Raw genomic sequence first — 21516 nt, forward strand, 5'->3', positions numbered from 1 at the left:
GTACAGTTAAACTGCATGTCCTTATTATGTCCCCAAGGTGCTGCAGTGATACTAATCAGTGCTATTATAAAACTTAACTGGTCTCCAGGCCTCAATAGAGTATGCCTTTGAAGTATTCCCCAAAGTTGAAAAGCTCAAAGTTTGGCGATCTTTTAACCTCTGAGGAAGTAAAATGTCACTTTGGGAGCACTTTTGAAAACAAGAGTAAATGATGCGACGGAGTGCTATGGACCAAAACAACGCAAAACATGGTTGCAGTCCCTGCTGTGGGGTTTAGTTAGGGGAGGGGCGGTGAGAGAGGTCCCTTATTTCCTTGTTGTCCGCCCCGGTATGGAAAATATGTACACCTTGAAAGGTTTAGAGGCTCAGCCTCAGCCCCACCACCACCACCAATGGCTCCCGCTAGGCACTCAACCACTTGCTTAGAGGTCTCGTAATCGCATTCCGCAGCCCTCTCCCAATTAGCTCCAAGGCGGCACAGGGCAGCTAGCTAGTTCGTGGCCTGTCAACATCTTATTCAATGTGTTTGATAGAGACCGGCATCTAGCGTGCGAAAAAGGTGGAAGGAGCCGATCAACAAAATATTTGTCAATTTGCACTCGAACGTCATGATTTGGTTCGGCGTAGGCGCTGCGAGCTAGTGGACGACTCGTGAAGCCTTGCTCATGTGCGCACGTGCTCGCCGTCATTCATGATTTAACCTTGTGTACTGCAGTGGGGAATAGTCGCCGCCACCGCCTGTCACCTTCCATAAATTCCCTGCCACCCCACCCCGTCTTCCACTTCCTGCACTTCATGCCCCACAGCTACAGTAAATACACCATTACACACCATAAGTTCAATAACGACGGGTAGTAAACGCGCGCACGCACATCAAGAGCGAGGGACACACATAACCGCACGCCGAGGAAGAAATGTCACAACAGACATCGAAGATTGTCAAATCAGCTGCTGGAAGAGCCCAGTTCTAACGAAAGCTGCCCATTTGTACTAGAGATACACCAGCGTTTCTCCCATCCCCTAACATGACGCGCCTTAGTTTCATTCCCAAGACCTAGTATCCCCTTGTTGATGGTGATTTGGGGTTTTAGGGCGTATCGACTGCTATAGGTCATGCAGCGCCCATTAGTATCCCCTTGTTATGCAACGATCATGACAAAAGCAGCATCAGCAAACGAACTCGTAGAAAGCGCTCGCCACTGAGGGAGAGAGGCCACTGTGTGTCTGTGCGGCTGCATGTCGTGCTCCACATCCACAATGTGGAGAACAATGAGCAGACGGGCGGAAAAGCTCACGACACGGGCTGGAGTTAGAGTCCCAGGGATAGCCGGGAGTCCACGTGGTCAACGCAATCGTTTTTTAGCATTACAACGTCGTTTAACCGATATCTTCTGGCATATTAAAGGTCGTTAACCCATCATAAAAACTTTCAACTTATAACCGTCATATCATCATCGCATGCCTCAATCCAACACACTTACCGCGCCGTTAACCCCGTTCCGTTCTCGCGATCTCCACTCCAGTCCGCCCGCCCTAAAACCTAGCCTTCTACAAGTAAGTCACGGGTCAACGTGCCTTGAGTTCCAGGTACGTACATCTGACATCGGCGCGCACGCCGGCAGGTCAGCCTGCTGGTAGCCGGTGCAGGAGCCGGGTAGCGTGCGCTCATGCCGCGGCTCGTTGGGAGGCGACGCCGCCGGTCACAGCGCGGCTCTCGCACGACGCCGTGGTGCCCAGTCACCTAGCATGACCCGGCCGCGGCCCCGACTCTCCCGTAATGCCAGCCCGTGGACACGTGCTCCACAGAGAAATCTGGCATAACGCGAAAAGCCGCTCCCCCCCCCCCCCCCCCGTCGTCTCGCGAACCACTGCCTGGCATGTCTTGTCTTGTCTTGTCTTGGATTAGGGCGCATAGCCTCCTGGGCTCAAGCGTAAACCACTGTCTGTCAGTCTAAGCGCCGCCGCTGCAGTTACGCCATTTGGCAGATGAGGTCTTCGCCCACACGGCCCGCTACAGCTAACGCTGGACGCACCGACGTCGCATGGATGTCCATGCGAGGAGGGTGCTGTTCACCCCATTTACTCCTGAAGTAACCTTGACAGCGACAGCCGGCTAAACAATGGGACCGACAGCAAGCATCGCGCCGAATTGCCGCCCTCCTCGACATCGGGAACATCCGTGTGTTTTACGGTTTGGCGTTTCTGTTCGAATTAATCGTAAGGTGATTTCACCAAACGGCAGCTCTCCTCCTATGGCAGCGCACTCAGCCGATGGCGGATCGGATGGCCGCAAAGATAGACGAATCCCCGACACCACCGGTCTCTGCCCCACCCAGCCCGCCTTCCAGTCACACCACCAGTCTCGGTCCCACCTCGCCCTCCAAGCCACACCACCGGTCTCTGCCCCGTCTCGCCTTCCGAGCCACACCACCGGTCTCTGTCCCGTCTCGCCTTCCGAGCCACACCACCGGTCTCTGCCTCGTCTCGCCTTCCAAGCCAAACTACTGGTCTCTGCCCCAGCTCGTTTTGGTTCGAACCACCCATCAAACAACAGCTGACGATATACATTTTATTGAAAGGTAAGTCGTAGCACCATTGCACATTGACGTATATGAGTAAGAGCATCAGAGCACGAAGGACCAGAACAAAACCCGTCGCACACGAATACCACAGAATGACGTGAACGTCCGTGCAGGGAAAGTCGGAAATGCAAAGGATATACCGGCATATGTCAGAAAGTTCGCGTACAAAGGACAATTTCCAAGCAGACCATTCTTTAACCTACGCAAGATCCCGACTAACAGTAAAACCCCTGCAAGATGTCACGCTCCCTGATGCTGAGAAAATCGCAGAGATGCGTCAGTTGCGATTGAAATTGCAACTAAACCAAGGAGCCACGCATATTGAAAGATCGGCGACTGCTGACTGCCGACTGCCGACTGATGCCTAAGTCCAAACTACTTGCAATTTGACTGACTCTAGTCTAAATGAGCACATATGTACTTCAGAGGAAAGACATAAAGTGTATATCACTCGTATGCTTAGGTAGAAGAATTGAATGGACAAACGTACAAACGCGAGACAAACAGGTGGTCGGCGCATCTCGCCCGGCCCGCGCGGCGCCGCCTCACCGCAACAGGCGGGAGACTCAACGGCGCAGCAGCCCCACAAGCTACAACACCACCACGACGAAGAGTGAAGACGCCCGCATAGCGGCGAAGCAAAGACGACCCGCCGCCGGTGCGGCCGGCGCGCGTGCCGCCGCCCGGCGGCTGGGCTGAGGGCCTCTCTGACTGGCCCCTCCTCCAGCGCCGGCTCGGCCGCCGCGGCTCTGCCCGCACGCAGGCCCGTCCCCGGCGGCGACGAGCGAGCTGTTCCGACGGCCGCCGGCCGCAGCCAGCCGCGTACGGAGAGGCCCCGACGACACGTGCGCCGCCCGCCGCTGGGCGGCGGCGCTCCGGCCAGCCGGCCGCGGCCGCCGTGAGCAGCCTGCCCTCGGACCGGACGCCGCCGTCCGAGGTTTCGTGCAACGCCACGCGGCCGGCCGCCTCCGCCGGAGCTTCCGGGCCCCGGGCCGCCAGTGCGGCAGGCCGTGGTCACACAACGCGGCCGTGTGACAGCAGACCGCCACAAGACGCCAACTATAGCTCTAGTACATCAAAACCACGACTGGAAACGGATCAAACCAGAGTACGAGCACAGACAGACACTCCCCCCTCCCCCCCCCCCCCCCCGGAGAGCGAAACAAAAGTACGCCAACGGCGGCAACTTACCGACGGCGCCCTTGCGTCAGCGATCACGGGGGCCATTGCAACAGAGTATGGAAGGCTGAGGCTAAACACTTGAAGACCGAAAAGCTCGCTAAGAGCTAACAAAAACTATCACACAAAAATGCGCTCTGTCAGCACTAATTCGAAGCGCTCGGGGGTGGCACGATGGGTAAACGCCGATGAATATGTCTCGCAGAAAATCACAGCTGTTGACGGCGCCAAGACGGGCTTTGAACACATGCTTCACAACGTAATGAAACAGAACTACTTGCAATTTCTAACTGCGTCAATAAGTGGCACCAGGGATGCGCAGATCTAACGCCCTGTAGTCCGTAACAATGGAAAGGCAATCTTGGATCACACACCTGGACGCTCAACCACCGTGGCGGAGGGCAATTACACGTTTATGCGCAACACGCGATTTCTAAGAACGAAACGTCGCTGAGAGGAACTCGGGTTAACTTAGAAACTTGCTCAATAACGCATGGAAAATGAACACCGCTGAAAACAATGCTACCTGCCACTGGACCCAAAGTCGGCCCGACATGCGAAAGCGCGACAATGATGCGTTGTAAGCTGAAAGCAGTCGCAATAAGATATTGCACAAACTCCAAGGCAGCGTTCCCACACGCTCCGGGTCATCGCCTGCCCTCTTCCTGACAGCTCGCGGCGCCTCCCACGGCGCGCGGACCGCTCATCGCGACAAACTCCTCGGCTGCGACGGCCCGCAGCGGGCCAAACGGCGGCGGCGCTCCCCGCGCGTGTGACTCAGACGACAGCGCAGGCGGCCGGCCGTCGGGGCCGCCGGGGGCGCCCAGCGCGGGCCCGGCCAGGGGCACGGCTCTCACCCGACCACGCGTCACAGGGAGATGGTCGGCGGCGCGTCCGCCTCGCCAGACGGCAGCGCCGTCGCCACGCCTGCCCTGTCCAGTCTAGACTAACACCAAAATTAAGGCGAACAGTAAGGCGCTTTATCAATGAGGAATATATGTATGCCGAGAGATGCGCTGGCGGACGCCGGGCCACACTCGTTGAGTCTCGTTCTGCTGGCGTCCGCATGGATCGCGGTTCCGAACCTGGAGCCAGCCTGGTCGGAGGCTGCCAAAACTGAGTTTCGATTTCCAGCCGATAGGTGGACGCACACGCTCATATGTTAACGTAGTTTTTGTAGAATTTGTTGACGAAGTCAGGCAGGTTGAACACCTGGCCCTGGCCGACGCGAGGGTCCATCGAGATGAAGGCCTGCAGGTTGTTCTCCGATCCTGGAATTGAACCCCGCAGTCACACGTCAGGCCTGGTCAGCACGCCCAAAACCAGTCCGTGCACACACTACCCTGCGGACGCACAACACGACATACCAGTCATCAAACATCTCCTCGCGGGCGCCGTGACACAATGACATATAAAAAGGTTCTTCGCCTATCTGGAGCAATCGACCCTGACTCAGGCACCATTCACCAAACGTCATGACTGCCCCAGCCTCGCCAGGTATACTGCAACGGGAATGTCCCCACAACTCGAATGGCTCGGTCCCGACAAGGTACCACACAGTGGCGCACAGAGCACTGCTTGCCCGTGGTGTCCGTGCTACTCAGCCACGTGCCTGTCACATCACCTCCAGTCATGACGAGGACCGCGCAGCGTGCAGTTCCACACCATTTCGCGATAGAGCTTTACACATTATTTCGTGGTAAATATTTCGGCGTGAATTTGTCCGTTGGTGCTCTGTCAGTACGCTATCAGCGCTTTGCCCAAGATCTGCCTGAGTTCTGCCGGCGCTCTGCCCGTGCTCGGTCGGTGTTCTGTCGGCGCTCTGCCCGTGCTTTGCCGGTGCTCTGTCCGTGCTCTAACGGCGAGCAGTCCATGCTCTGCCAGAGCTCTGCAAGTGCCGTGTCCGTGCTCTAGCGGTGAAGTGTCGGTGCTTTGCCGATGCAGTGCAGTGTCCGTGCCCTGCAGATGCAGTGTCCGTGCTCTGACGGTGCAGTGTCGGTGTTTTGCCAATGCGGTGCAGTGTCCGTGCTCCGTCGGTGCAGTGTCCGTGCTCTGTCGGTGCAATGTTCGTGCTCTTTCGGCGCTCTGTCTGTGCTCTATTGGCGATCAGTCTATGCTCTGTCAGCGCTCTGCCGGTGCCGCGTCCGTGCTCTGGCGATGTAGTGTCGGTGCTTTGCCGATGCAGTGCAGTGTCCTTGCTCTGCAGGCGCAATGTCTGTGCTCCGTCGGCGCTCTGTCCGTGCTCTATCGGCGATCAGTCTATGCTCTGTCAGCGCTCTGCCGGTGCAGTGTCGTGCTCTGCCGGTGCATTGTCCGTGCTCTGTCGGTACATTGCCCGTGCTCTGTCGGCGCTCTGTCCGTGCTCTATCGGCGATCAGTCGATGCTCTGTCAGCGCCCTGTCGGTGCTGTCGGCGCTCAGCCGGCTCTGCGCCCAGGTCCGCCTGGCGCGTCCGTCAGAGCCTGGGACCCAGCGGCGGCTCCTCCCGCGCCGGCTGCCGTGTCGGCCCCGCATCAGACCCGCTGATTAGATGGGGGCTCAGCCGGCTGACACGGCGCGCCGTCGCCGCCACACAGCGGCCATGCCCACGCCACAATGGCCGGCAGAACCTCCGACGGGGCGGCACAACAGCGACGGCTTTGTTCTCGGCGGTCGTCATGTCGCATTTCTGCGCCGACAGGGCGACCAGGAAGTGATTTCTAGGCTATTGCGACGACTCCGCCGTGTGACGGCGCTCCGGGGCCGACGGGGCCGAGGCGTCAGCGGCTCTGGACCGCAGCCGTCGCCTCGCGACCGGCAGTGCCCGGGACGGCGGCGACCTCCGGAGCGGCCCGGCCGGCGCGCTCACCTTGTGTCCGGATCGGCGGGTACGGCGGCGGCGGCGACGCCCAGGCGCCGCTGTCACGCTTCATGTGAGACCGGTCCGACGCGAACGTCTCCAAGAACTCGGCGGCCGGCACCACGCGGAAGAACCTGCAACGGGGCCAGTCGCTCAGGCACACGCGGACAGCAAGCGGCCTGCTAGCCCGCCCACACGCGCATGTACGGCGGACGATCCCGTGCGGACCCCCACAAACGCACGCGCAGCACACGACCTGCGGACCAATCGCCTCACGTAGCTGGGTGATTGGTCCCATGACACCCAAGGCTCGTGCACCCGCGCATGCATACTGCAGACTACCTCAGAGCCCGCCACACACGTCACGCGCGGCACACGGACGGCTGGGCAGCCGCGCGGCCGTGCTGCTTCCTGGGGGCGGTCTGCAGCCGGCCGGCGCCACCCGAGGGTCAGAGAGGCCGCGGCGGCCGCGGCGCAGCACGGGTATGATTGAGTGGCTGGCCGTATGGACCGACCGCCCACTCGCCGGCAGCCGACCAAGCTGTCCTCATCAATTTTGGAGCGCGCCACAGTCTGCGAGGTCGGGAAGTGGCTGAACGGCAGGGCGGTAAGTGTACTTCGCCCTCGCTCTGATTCGCCGTTTTTCGTAACGCTGACCGCTCACGGGAGGGGGGGGGGGGCGATGCTATCCCCGCCGTTTCGGAATAAATACAGTTACAGCTTAGCGGAAAATGCCAGCGGGTTCGTCTCGACGAGATTTCGCGACTGGTAGAAGTTTTTATCCGGTCAATCATTGAATCTATCATTGTAGGTCAAAGGTCGAATAAAAAACACACTTCAGCTTTAAAACATCAGACCTACGCGACCTTATTGCGACATGAGACTTCAAGAGGCGTGTTCCTTTCTGACGTTTGAGTACACTTGTGCATATTTTGATGCTCTGAAAATACATGTATTCTCATGGCTCCGTTAATGTAACAATGTCGGCCCGCCGCGCGCGTCCCGCAGCATCGTTGGTTGCCGCCCGCCCGCCCGCTCGGGTCGTGCACCGCCGTGCAGTGTTCCTAAAAAACCGCCGCCGCTCTGAAGCCAGAAAAAAACTAGGAAAACCTTTTGGTGTCGAAACACGCGCAATGGATGCCACATAGGCTTCTGGAACTTTCGGTGTTATTTCACAACGTGCCGGAAAGATATCCTAAAAAAACCTTAGGAAGTTGCATCAACCCCCTCCAGAGAGCGAAGGTTTTAGCGAATATTCCACATCAGAAGATAATGAAGTAAGCATCAGATATGACGAAAACAGTTCACTTATAACTATTGGTATACTATTAGGTGGAAAATACTGCTCTAGACAACACAATTTCTCTGTTTGACCTTGACATTGATCGCCGTACGGCTAATGGAATTGCGGGATTTGAATGACATGCCGTCATGGATGCCTGGGTGGCCTTCAAATCGTCTCCCAGAAATAGTCCGTGAACCTTCGCCGGCGGTAGGTCAGAAACTTAAGAGGTCTAAGCCTCAACAAGAGCAGGGCTGTGAACCGCACCGAATAACATTCAAGGTGGCTATTTCAGTTCGAAACGCCATACAAATGTGGAGCACTACCTTTAAAGTCCACGGCACAGCGGGCAAACCGACAGCAAAACCGGCGCCGGGGCGTGCGCGCCGTCCATAACTCGTTAACGGAGCGGCCGGGGTGGTTCTTTCACGTCAACAGCGTCGAGTGGCCGGCGGCGGGAGGCACTCAGGCTCCGCTCGGCCATTAGCCCGTTAGAGGCCGGTCCGACGGCGGTCGGACCCGGCGACCTCGGAGCCTGGAGGGGTGGTGGTGGTGGGACCCGGCGACCTCGGAGCCTGGAGGCGGGGTGGTGGTGGGACCTGGCGACCTCGGAGCCTGGAGGCGGGGTGGTGGTGGGGACCCGGCGACCTCGGAGCCTGGAGGGAGGGGGTTGTGTGGGTGAGACCCGGCGACCTCCGAGCCTGAAGAGCGGGGGGGGGGGGGGGTGACGGTGGGACCCGGTCATGTCCGAGCCTGAAGAAAGGCGGTAGCCGGCACGAGTCCAACGGCCCTCGGCCCTCCCGCAGCCGGTCTAAAAGCTACACCTCAGTGCGGTCCAGAAGCCGAAGTTTGTCACCGACCTCCTTGCGCCTGGCGTTTTGTGTCTCATCGGCTTGGCCGCACAGTTGTGGCGTAAGGAGCATATGCGCGCGAAGTAAGCACTTGAATCAGGTTTTAATAAACGCTTCCCTTATCAGCTCATGCTATCATTTTTTTAAACTATTGGCAAGATTTCTGTACTTTGCATAATGACCTTTTTCCAGGACACGGGTATGAACGAACCAATGTTGAAATGTGCCAGTCGTTATAAGTGACCTTACTTCATCATGTCTGACCACTGCTTCAATATCGTCAAATGTGAAGCATTTCTCTTAACTTGCCTCAAGCGCAAGGGCAGCAGCGTGGGTAGTGGTAGGGGCGGGGGCGGAGACGGGCGACCAGCATCACTGTTTTGTTTCAGCCAAAGCGGCAAGTGTCTCAGACATGGTGGCAGGCGCTTTAGATGGTTTATCGGGTAAGCCGAATGAATATGTGATACTTCATGTTACGGGGCACATCAAAAGCGATCTAGTATTGAGGTCAGATGAGTTACCCATCAAAGCACAGAAAGGTTATTTTCGAATGGGAAAGCGATTTTGGGGATTGCTATGGCATCTCTTCAAATCGGCTTTCGGTGACATCGCAAAAGTGGGGACTGGTATGCAAAGGCGTGTTTCCTTCTCCATGTATTCTAACTCCGCGAGTGATGAGATGTAGCAGTGAACCGGCTAGTTCGGAAGTGTCAAAGTAACAATCTGCTCGCCTCAAAACGGTCTCAGCAGTCGCCCAGCGAAGCGGGCGAACCACACTCGTCTAAAGACTTTTTTGGTGAGGGCGCGTCTATCTGTCCCCGCGAAGCGCCGCGCGCGGATCGAACACGACGGGTCGCTGAGCGGTGAAAATTGGACGCGGCGCGCACCAGGCGGTTTTTCACGGGTGTATCGCGAGCCGCTGAGGTCCGAGACAGGGCGGGGCACGTGGCGAAGGGATCTGAGGTAGCTCAATGAACGGGGAATCGCGTGGTGCCAGATGCGCGCGTGTCCCATGTCGCGTGCGCAGAACCGGCCGAGATGGATTTGGCCCCTTTTCACGTGTTTTTTTTAACGTTTTACGTCACAACTCGGCACCTAATGCGCGTAGAAGCGCGAATCCAATTGCAAAGCGTCGACCGACGTACCATCCGCAACTAAGTTGTCCACACGAGTTTGAGTGACGCATGGTTGCGCCGATAATCGTAGAGAAAGCCGGGAATGTCGGCATTACGACAAACGGCCCGATACGCAACACGTCGTCGTTGAAACTGCAGCCAGAGTCGTGGCGAAATTTACATCAACGCATGCAACGATTCGTTGCCCGTATTCACCAGCCATTTGATCGTCATTCTGGACACCATTCCCATCCATACATCAACTTAACCTGACGGATTGCAATTTCACATTTTTGCGTCGCCAAAATGCCAAGGCATCTCCGCTCACTTGCCAGCAGCGCGTATTTCAAATACAACGACCAACCACGCATGCGCAATATGTTGCCGGCGCCCAGCAGTAGTGCTTCCTTCATTCATGAATTCATTCATTCGCTGCGACAAATTGTTCTCAGCAAAGCTCACTTCTGCGGTGATAAGGCACTCTCACTGTCTTCGCGGGGTCTGTTTTGGAGCAACTGGAGATTCTGACAACACAGAAACATTGCAGTAACATCGACAAGTGGCGGTGGTGAAATTGGGAAGATCTAGCATTTGAAGTGGTAGTAAGTGCGGTTTTCTTGATTTTCTTTTGGAACGCGGAACAGCGCTCGAACTGCAGTGGAAGTCTGGAGAGCAAGGAATGAAGGCTGGGCAGTCGCTGAATTTGTCTTAGGAAGCAGATTTATAGTTAATAGCAGAAGGATGTCTTAAATGTTTTCGGATCGTTTGTTTTTACTATTTTCGGATCGGTTTGTTTTTACTGTTTTCGGATCGTTTGTTTTTTGCTGTTTTGTCGCGCCTTGTCAGCTTTGGCGCATGACTAGGTGGCGCGAAATCGACAAGCGCCATTACAATATTCATCTCAGGTTCGAATTAATCGTATCTCCATGGGCTTACGATTGCGTCGTGAAATACATTAAATGGACATCTTTAAGCGTTTGGAGCAGCCATACGAATAAAGGAGGCAAGAGAGGCGTGAGCCGTCACCCCTTGATTTCCGTCAATGCTGCAAACGATGCACGATGACACTGCACGAAGAACTGGCTTACAGATGAAGTTTGTTTCCCATGATCCATCTACATCCCTGGTAGTCAGCACATCAAATCCCGTTCCAGCCAAGCATCCCGGCAGCCGGAGGTCGGATCGGCCACGGAATCCCATGAATGAATGGAATCTGCACTTCGCAATAATGCACACACAAATATTTCGTAGAAACTCTGACGCTTACCGAAGAACAAGCACCTGCATGCATCTAGTTCCGCCCGCAATGTATTCCCGCTCTAAATGAAACAGCCTTCTCTATGGTTCGCCGCTAAAAGTTCGGCAGGCCAGCGCGCCGCAGAAACGCCAGGCACCGCAGCGGTCGTTTGACCATCTGTGTTCTGTTCTGACCGCCGAAACGCTCGGCGCCCGTGTCCTGTTCTTCCCTCCGTTCTTGTCCACCGCTGGCTTACCTCATATCCAATGGCAAGCGTCTCGTGCGGAAAGCGCACGCGACGCCGCACTCCGCACGGGACATAGCAGCCGGGTTCGCCGCCGTGTCCGCGGCAACTGTTTTGCTCACGTTCTCCCAGCCGACCATCAGGCCGGTTTCCTCCCCAGTCACGCACACCGCATATCTCTTGTCGCTCGCGTAAATGCTCCTCGCTGACCGCGGGCCAGGCTCGGGACACATAACCCGCCAGCCCTCAATCGCCGACCACCGCGGCAGCCGCACGCAACCAACGCGAAGCGTGCCTCATAAATGAACTGTTTTCATTTATGACGGGTGGCAGTTTACGACTTCCAGATGTTTTTTTTTTTCATTAAAGCAAGTTTCGTGAAGCATTCACGCGCCACAGGCCGTGAAAGCACAGGGCTCCATAAAGCGAGCATGCATTGTTTATGCATCAGACTGCAGGCGAAACCCTTGTCGTTTGACCCATCTATATGATGGAGCCTTTCTGTCGACCGGAGGACAGGAGGGCTGAGCGCGTGCAACGCTCGGTCGACCCGCACGCTGAGACCCGCATACAGCGCGGCGGACCCCGTCCGGTCGCGGCTGGGGCTCCGGCCTCGGCCTCGGCCTCAGCCTCGACACCGGCCGCCCCCATCGCGTGAGGTACACGACCCCTTGTAATTATGCCAATCTCACATAAACAGCGGCGGACGACGGCGGGCGTTATCGACCGGCGTGCGGCGGGCCGGCCAAGATCCCGGGCAAGCGGCCACGGCCGGCGCGAGCCCGGCGCACGCCCACGGCACCGTCTGTTTGGCGCCTCCAGACGGCCCACTCGGTCGGCGGGTGTCGAGTTTGCTTCCGCCACCGCGGATTGTCTTCGAGGAAATGACATGACCCCAGAGCGACGGCGCAGCGGGGCTGTCTTCAGCTACAAGGACGGCCAACGCGGAGCCACCCGACTGCCCTGCCTCGGAGCGGCGGGACCGTCCCGTCCCGTCCCGTCCTCGCCTGCACCGACTCATCACGTCGGGCTGTCCCGCGTGCCCGTCTCCGCCAGGGTGTCGCCTGCGCCGCGTGCCGGCGCCGCCGTCGCCCGGTCCCCGGGGGCCGGCCGGCTATGTTGTCGGCGCCGTAATGACATTTGGGCCGGGCCGGGCCGGCACACCGCCGCCGGCGCCGGGCGGCCCGACGCGGCACGGCACGACGCCGCCGCCCGCGCCGGGCCGCGGCTGGTCCTGGTGAGACGACCGGCGGCGCTCGATTACACGTAGCGTCGTGACATGGTCAATCGTGTAATTTGAAGCGCCGCAACCCGGCCCCGCGTGACCGGTGAGCCCCTTGGGCGTCACTTCAAAGCTGGAAACGACTTGACGGAAGGCGTGCCACACGTGCTGCTTTGGGGGCGAGCCGACAAACGAACCGACATTGGCTAGTTTATTTAGTTCATTTAGTTGGTTCATTGGCAGCAGTCATCCGCTGCGTGACTATAACAACGCAGCTCTCGAAAGCAGCACTCTAATCTATCGAACATTATCTCGGACTAATTTTTATCGCCCGTATTAGCTTGACTTCGAGCCAAACTGACGGCTGACAGCAGTCTGTAATTGGAGCGTGGCATTTCCGCTTCGCCTGGATTACTCGCAGGCCAGCACAGCCGATACCCTTTGCGCACTTCCGCTCCGGCGGCGCCCACGGTTGGGCGGCAGCTGACTTCGGCCGGCTTAACACGGACACGCCAGCGCGTCATCAACAAGAGCAAGATCACCCACGTACCCACCTGATACCCTTGAGCAAGTGCGAGTGGTTCCCTGGCGCAGGCGCAGCAACAGCCCGACACGCATCCCAGGATATGTGCTAAGGATGTTTCCAGAACTATGGCCGAGTGACAGACTTTCCCAGGAGCACTTTCTCATGAGCACGCCTTCGGGAGGAAAGCGTGCATGCAAAATACGCATTGGTGCTCTTTTTAAAACTTGCGGTCACTGTCACAAGTGAGCTGAATTTCACAGAATAAAGGGAACGTTCCACATTTTGAAGGAAGCATCAGATAGATCTTGCAAGATCTCGAAGGAAGTATCAGATATGATGGAACAAGTTCGCTTATGACTACTGGTACAATTCAAGGTGTGAAATACTGCTCTAGACATCACAATATCTCGATTCAGCAAATATGCTCCTAAATGCGAAATGCGTCTCCGGGGGGAGGGGGGGGGGGGGGGGTGCCCACGGGTACGGTGTCTCTGGGGAGGCGAGTGCCCGCGGGTATGGTGTCCCGGTGCGAGTGCCTGGCGAGGCGAGAGCGAGTGCCTGCCCGCCTGCGCATTTACGGTGCTCTTGGCCTGTCATGGCGGCGATGGCTGGCAGTCGGGTGATTCGCTTCAAACCGGGGCTTCCACATGCCTCCGTTGCACTTTCACACCGGTCTCTGAAAATTTTTCTGCCACTTCCACATTGAGTGTAATAAACATTACACTAATGATGATGTTACTGATACGTAAAAAGTAAAAGTAAATGCGGTTTCACGTCTTTTGATGGTACGCACAATCTTTCGGAGTTGGGATCAAGCTCCAGTCACGGCCCGGATGTGCGAGGAGCCGTTTGGGAACAGCATGACCCACGCTAGATAAGAGAAATCACCGCAATGCAACCTTGTTTTGTGCGCTTTAACATTCGGACAGAACAGGTTTTTTTTAACTTGCTCTTGGAAACACGGAAGACCATGGCGTGTAACATTGCAGTTCCCCGTCAGAATCTGCCATTGCGTCGGCGGTCACCGAAGCTGCAGTTCCGTCGCTGGAAAGATTTGCACAAGTTTGCGAACAAAGACAAGCTGACACGACTTACCCAAGCCCTAGCTTGGGTTCCTGGTTTCCAGATCGGGTAATAACTGCCAACAGTCTCCGACTCACCAGCCCGAGTTTTTCAGCTACAACGTGTGGAACGAGTACTTTGTGCATGATCTTCCCCGCGATCTCCATTCTTATTTTACTAGCAATTCTTATTGCTGAGCAATTTCCCAAAGCCAGACCCAGCAATGATTTTACAAATCTATTTGAATGATTGAGCCTGCGGTGAACTTTGCGTTACTCCCGCGGTGTATTTTCGGGCAGTCATGCTTAAGTGATTCGCCACTTCCACACACACCGCGCGTACGCGGCGCGTACAGGTCAATCAACAAGCGCTAACCGGCGACACGGACCCACCTTCACATTCCCCGCCCCACCTTCGCGCACGTTCTGGAAAGTAGCGTGGAAACCGACCGCACCCCATGAGCTGCCGGCGGCGGCGGCTGACTCGACACATCCGGAGCTCGCCCCAGGCGCGTAGGGGATGGGGTGAGTCGGGGTGGATGGTGGAGAACGGGCCTGAACGGCTGTTTACAACGATAAATCATGTCGGTGCTTTGAAAGAGGAGGCCTAATTTGGCGCAGTGTTCCTCCTCTAAACAAGCGAGCAACTCCGACGCTTGCAGGCAACAGATGCAGCCACACGTGCCCGCCAGCTAAACTCGTGGTCAGGCGACAGTTGTAAGAGTATCAGTATGGATGAAATTTTGCTTAAATGACTTGAGTGCATCTCCCGTAAATATGCTAACAGACTTCAGAAAAATACATCAAAACATCTGGGGACCACCCTAATGTTTATTCAACAGCACTTACGACACAAAACTGAAATACGATGTTACAAAATCTGATATTCCACGAACACTGAAAATGCACCTGTCTCCGACAATAACCACGCTTAGTTCAGCATATAACCAAGACACCTAGCACCCCAGCTAAATCGGCGCCTAACCTGAGCTTTTCTACATTAACATGCCGGGACAAGCGGGAAAACTCAGAAGTTGTTCATTCAGATTGATAAGTGAGTTATAACTACTTTATTGCCTGTCAATTTCTCCAGCAACTTGAAACCACGATCACAAACGGCTTCATTTACATGGATACGTTTTAATGAAACTAGAACCGTCAGCCAAGGACGGCGTAGTTTTGCAGAGCCAGGTCGAGCCTGTCCTCCGGGCCGACGAACCTTGGGTGCCTCCAAATATTGCTTTCTCCTAAGATTCGGACCACATCACGTTCCCATTTGAGGAGCATTGGCACGCCACTTCACGGTGCTTTGGCTTTGCTAGTATTTCTCGGGTCTGCATCGGTGTGGTGTTAGGGCGCACAGTGCTGGAGAGGGGGGGGGGGGCATCTGTCGCGTTACAAACACTGAGCTTCAACTTGTGACTGCCGTCCCTTAACCCTCAACAGAGGCGCCACTTCAAAAACAAATGTGGGGGCTCTTGACAGTAACTTGAAGCTTCCCTGAAGGCCTTCTTGTCGTGCTTCGCGATACGCCTGTTAAAATATGGAAAGATTGAGGGCCCCCGGCCTCAAAAGTGTATATGGGGATTTCCGCTAAAAATATCTGGTTTGTGCTGAACGTATGACATAGCAATATGCTCCCAGATGACACCACACTCCATTTTGGAAACAAACGGTACCATGTTTTGCTGTGCGTCAAATTTGCTCCACGGACATACCAATACATCAATGGGCAAAGCCATTGCAGTCACGAAAATCGATGAGTTTTACGCACGTGCGTTAAGTGTGCGTCAATTGCACGCCAACTACGTGCAGACGGCAAAAACACACAGCGTGGTCACTTCCGTCCAGACCTGACAAGCTTGTCATACGAGTTACTGCAATCTGCCCACCAAGAGCTATGAGTCACGTCTCCGTCGTCCCTGTGCAGTTACGCTCTAGCACATCGGCTTTGGAGGCACTATCGGGGTCGTGGCAGCCCCGTGACGCCAAACATGGCGGAACGCCCGGTGCACGTGAGTGTTAAGTGATGTCAAAGCACGGCTATCTCACAATATGTGGGTTATATATGGGTTGCATCACATCAACTTCTAACAATGCAAAAGTACTCAGACCATAGAGGCGGCTTCACAACCACCAACACGACACACAAGGTGACTGATCACTTACCGTCCGACCAGTGAACGATCTATGAGTGGCGCCGCGTGTGCAGCACCACTGTAATGGCCCACTGTACTGTTCAAAACGGGTGCGGTACCGCTCCAAGCGAGCCCATGATGGTCGGAAAGCGGGCGTTTCGCGGAACAGATGCTTCCAGGTGACCTGTGACGCATCACAGGTCACATCACATCACATCACATCATGTGATGTGATGCTCCGGGTGCGGATCCACTGGACGCTCCACTGGCACTGGCGTGGCTGTGAGGGGTGCAAGATCTGGTACCAGGCTTGTGATGATCAGGGAGCATGATCGGGCAACGAACCTGTGATGCTCGCGGTGTTGAATCTGGTAAATTGCCTGTGATGTTGCGGTGCGGGATCTGATCAACATCCAGTGATGCTTGGGGTGCGTGGATCTGGCCACTGACATGTGATGCTGCGGCGCCGGATATGGCCGACAAAGAGTGACGCTTAGTGTGCAGGATCTGGCATCCGACTTCCGAAGCGCGGGTGCAGGACCTGGTGACTGGCCTGCGATGCCCCTGTGCGGGATCTGGATACTGACCTGTGATGCTCGGGGTGCAGGATCTGGTCGGTGCGGAACGTCTCGGTGACGTATTTGTGAAAGTAGGTGGGGAACGGCAGCTCCGAGTCCATGTCGTACACCAGACACCGGTTGTCCGGCTGGTACATGAAGATCACGTGATAGTCCTGGCGGGCATGGCACAAAGGCGCTCGGTCAATGGGCGCCGGCCGGCTCCGGGCGCGGGCGGGGGCGCGGCCGGCGCACCGCAGGTCGGCCCCGGTGAGGTAACGGCCCGCGGTAAGCCGGCGGCGGCACGCAAGCCGCGCGCGGCGGCGGCGACGGCCGGTACGGGGTCGGCGGGCCGGCCGCTGCCGTCGACAGGTCAGCAGTCACGACCCGCGCCGGCCGATCACAGAGCGCCAGCCGACTGGCCGGCGTCAGGCCGCCGCCAGCGGGGACAGCTCGGCCCCGGCTGAAACGGGCCGCCGGCCGGACGTACTCACCTGAAACTAGTGATCAGATGCGAAAAGGTACCACGACTGCTCTATGGCAGTCACCGGCTGTCCCCTTCCCAAAGCCAGTGCATGAAAACGTTCATTTTTGTCCGGTCATGACAACGGTGCGGCTGCCACCATTTTTGCCCGTCGTATTACGCAAAGGTCATTCGTTCGTTAGTTTTTGGAAGATGGAATTTGAATCGCCTTCGTCTGACTAGATGAAAATCTGCAACGGGAAGTTATCACGCTTGCTGTAATCGGAGGAGACGCAAGATGTTGTCCAAAACAAACCAATCTCCACAAATAGGGAAAGTAATACAAAAATGTATTATTTTGCAATAAAACATCACAAAACGCTTAATTATGAATATTATATATGGCATGACCCACACGATGCGGTAACAGCTTCTTTTTATTTGAGCCTAAATAAGCTGCAACTGGTAAAATGTACATGGGGATTATTTTAGTTGATTCCAATGCGCCGAGAAATGATCGCGAAACTGGAGCCTTTTTTACATCCTAAATAGCATCAACGTCCATGCAACTAGCGCAAAAAAAGAATTGCACGCATTCAGGCTTACCCAGCCACAAAACTTAAAATCAGATCATGAACATAAAGCTGGCAGCAAAAGTGGTAGTGTGTAATATCACGACCCTCAAAGCCTAGAAGCGCTACTCCCAGAACTGTGCCGCATTTTGCCGCGTTATTTAAACTCTTACCACGTCGTCGGCCTGTCTGGCTTGAGCTAGGGTATGGGGAGTGACGGGGGAGCGTCGTAAAACGTTCACGAAACAAAGACCGCTTTGATTGCCTCACGTCCACGGGCCTCCAGGAAATGAAAGTCTGTGACGCGCCCCACCCCGCTGCATCCTATCAAACCAACGCGAAGCCATCCCACAAAACTCGCCGGCGCGACCGCAGCCGGTCCGGACAGTGGCGCGGCTACACCTCGTCCCCGCTGACGGCAGCGAGGCGCGTGACCGCCGTGAGCCGTCCCGGCGCCGGCCGCCTGAGCCCTGACCCGTCCCGGAGCCGGCGGCCTGAGCTCGGCGTACGCGGCGGGACGGCGGCGTCAGTGGCCGAGTCGGTGCGGCACAGAGCCCGTGGCCGGCCGGCCTGGGCGGGCATACAACAAACAAATCAATAGCGGAGTCCGACCCCGGCGTCCAGGGAGTGGCCACGCCCAGACGGAGCCGCCCGTTCTGACGGTTGCAGCGTGTCGAGACAGGCACACGCCCACACGGAGCAGCCCGTCATTAACGGCTGCAGCGGTGTCGAGACAGGCACACGCCCAGACGGAGCAGCCCGTCATTAACGACTGCAGCGGTGTCGAGACAGGCACACGCCCAGACGGAGCAGCCCGTCTTTAGCGGCTGCAGCGTGTCGAGACAGGAACACGCCCAGACGGACCAGCCCGTTATTAACGGCTGCAGCGGTGTCGAGACAAGCACACGCCCAGATGGAACGGCCGGATCCGACGGCTTCAGCGGCGTCGAGACAGGCGCACACGCCCAGACGGGGCCGCCCGTCCTGGCGGTTGCAGCGGTGTCGAGACAGGCGCGTACGCAGACGGAACGGCCGGTTCTGACGGCTGCAGCGGTGTCGAGACAGGCGCACACGCCCTGGTGGTACGCCAGTACCCAGACAGGCAAATACATCCTGACAGGCAAATGCAGCAGCATCGAAGCGAGCCAACGGCATGCCAGTACGGCGGCGTCGGGACCAACACACGCGATCCCGCAACACCGCAGCATAGAGACGGACACGGCCTGACGGGACAGCAGTGCCGGCGCGAGTCAACACACTCCGATGGCGCCACGGAACCGGACCAACAACGCTCCATCCAGCTCAGCATCCCAGCAAAATGTAAGGCCATTTTCCAGCTTCACCAGGGAAGTTGAGACACCGCAAAATGACGCAATGAATTTTCGAAGGCACGCGTAAAAGCCGTGCGCGCGCGTTGCCTCCTTCACCGTGGTGGGAGTTCTGAGATCTTCGATGCAACGAATCCGATCCGGATCGATCGATACATACTCAGATGGGATCTGGTGACCTAGACATGACAGCCTCCGCGTGTCATGCTGTATTTGTTGGGCAACAACTTGAAACCCGCTCGGCTTAGTCTATTCAGGAGCGTACGCAGAAGTTTCGTAAGACTACTGACATCTGGGCTGGTCAACAGTACGTCATCAGCGTAAATACATACGCTAGGATATCGACCAGTAGCCGATGCATCATCGCGTGTTGAAGTACGATAACTGGGCGCAGCACATTGACATCCGATATGAACAACACCTTTTAGATGTGACAGCGTAGAAGGCGCGTGGAAGCGTAGAAGGCGCAAATATTTTGCGATCCTTCAGACGTTTTTCAGCTCCAGAACGCCCACGTTACGTCTAACGAGGTTACAACGTTCCATCCATCCAACGAATACAGGAAATCGGCACGGTAAGGGAGCTCGAACTTTTCGGTAGCAGGCGCTTAGTAATCTCTCGCATGTCTTGGACAGTGCGGAACTCGGTGGAATTTCTCTTTGGAACCAGCATGACGAGAGGATTCCAGTCGCAGGGTTCGCCCACAGCAATAACGCCACTGGCCTGCGATGCGTCTGTTTGATGCTCTAACGCCTTCTCTTTGGCGCATGGCTCCAGATGCGGTTTCGAAAACCGGAGTGGCTCCTTCCTGGCCTAAGCTCCAAATCGACATCGCCTCCAGCGTAACATACCGTGTCTAGATAACCGTTAGAAAACACTCCGGCAAATGCTTGCAACAAGGTCATTTGCTTGCGTGACGCTTCCTCGATGTCATCGCTAATCGCAAACTGGACCAAGATCTCCCCTGGTTCCATGCCACGAAACTACAGATCGCTACTGAACACAGCGTTCGTGTCTGCCGTGCCGAAGTTGACGTCGGGAGGTGCTGCGTCAGTTTCGCAAGCGCCATCGGCAGGCTGCAAATGGCCAGCAACATTGCGTCTGTGAAGCGTCACAAGTCGGCCTGAGCGATTCCTCACAGACAGCACTGCTCCGGTCGCTAGCCAAGTTTATGTCAGGTTCGAATTACAGGAAATGTTTCACATTTCAGGATATTGAGGCAAGCATCAGATACGATGGAAAATCTCACTTGTACGTGGTGGTATACTTCTGCATGGAAAGGACTGCTCTAGACACCGCAATTTCTCTTTTGAGTGCACGTGCCCCTCACTGCGTTATTTGATCGGGTCATCACGCATTACACAGCATGGATCGAGAGCCAATCGACGGTCGTTATATCTGGAAATCGTGCTCGCGAGCGCCAGATGTAAGCGACTCGAAAAATACATCTTTTTGGCCTTGATCCCCGCATGGGCAATGAAATGACAGGATTTGAATGACGTTATTGGGACGTCATGGATGCCTGGGTGATCTAGAGTCTCCTCCAAATAGTCTGCACACCTTCGCGGACGTGTAGTTTAGAAACCAGGAGGGCTTAGGTTTTTAGAAATGCCGGGCTGTGCGTTGCACTCAATGATCTTCAAAACGGCTATTTCAGTTCAGACCCCCATACAAATGTGGAACACCCTCTTTAACGTTATCCCCATTGTCTTACGATAGCTTCCTGACGCAAATAAAATAGGATTTTTTAGCATTTGGGACAGCCGTCTCCCAGTACGCTAGCGCATATAAAGAGGGCGAGGGAGGGGGTGGGCTATTACCAACCGTTTTCTGTGAAACTTGCAAACGACTGACCCGTGATGATGAACGAAAATTGGTTACAGGTTAAGTTTGTTTCTCATGGCACACCTGCGTCCCTGACAGTCAGCACATCACAGCCGGTTCCCGGTAACGCATTTGGTCAGGCAGAGGCCAGGTCGGCCAGAGAATCCCGTGAATGATTCTGAATGAATTCTGAAATAACGCAAGCATAAATCGTCTACGGAAGTTCCGTCGCCTCGCAAAGAAAGCCCACAAGCACTTCATTTTTATATTTGTTTAGAATTATCTGACGAGCCGAAAACCGTTCCATGGTCCAACATTAGAACAACCCGCTGCCGGGTTCAACATTGTGACAATCCGCCTCAAGAACACTGAGAACGTTGTAGAACACAGTTGTTCACTGCCTGCGGCTCTCTAGGAAACACCCAATGACTGTCGGGCGTTTCTTTCAAATGAACGTGAGCGATAACACCACTGCACGGGAAGACTCGATAGCTCGT

The 21516-nt window shown here is 56.0% G+C and overlaps 1 protein-coding gene across 3 annotated transcripts in view; it reads right to left on the reverse strand.

Moving 5' to 3' along the window:
• Positions 1–3738: 3738 nt before the first annotated feature.
• The window catches only part of LOC119090708 (protein N-terminal glutamine amidohydrolase), a 28546-nt gene continuing 10768 nt past the window's right edge, over positions 3739–21516 (reverse strand). For all 3 annotated transcript variants that reach the window (XM_037213561.1, XM_037213562.1, XM_037213559.1), the window contains exons 4-6: positions 16863–17008; positions 6609–6733; positions 3739–5032 (exon numbers count right to left, since the gene is read on the reverse strand). In XM_037213561.1, the coding sequence (XP_037069456.1) occupies positions 4917–5032; positions 6609–6733; positions 16863–17008 (387 nt within the window). In that variant the 3' untranslated portion in view covers positions 3739–4916. The remainder of the gene's footprint in view (positions 5033–6608; positions 6734–16862; positions 17009–21516) is intronic.

The sequence above is a fragment of the Pollicipes pollicipes genome, unplaced genomic scaffold, assembly GCF_011947565.3.
Source record: "Pollicipes pollicipes isolate AB1234 unplaced genomic scaffold, Ppol_2.1 Scaffold_3087;HRSCAF=3621_pilon_pilon_pilon, whole genome shotgun sequence".
Taxonomy (NCBI): domain Eukaryota; kingdom Metazoa; phylum Arthropoda; class Thecostraca; order Pollicipedomorpha; family Pollicipedidae; genus Pollicipes; species Pollicipes pollicipes.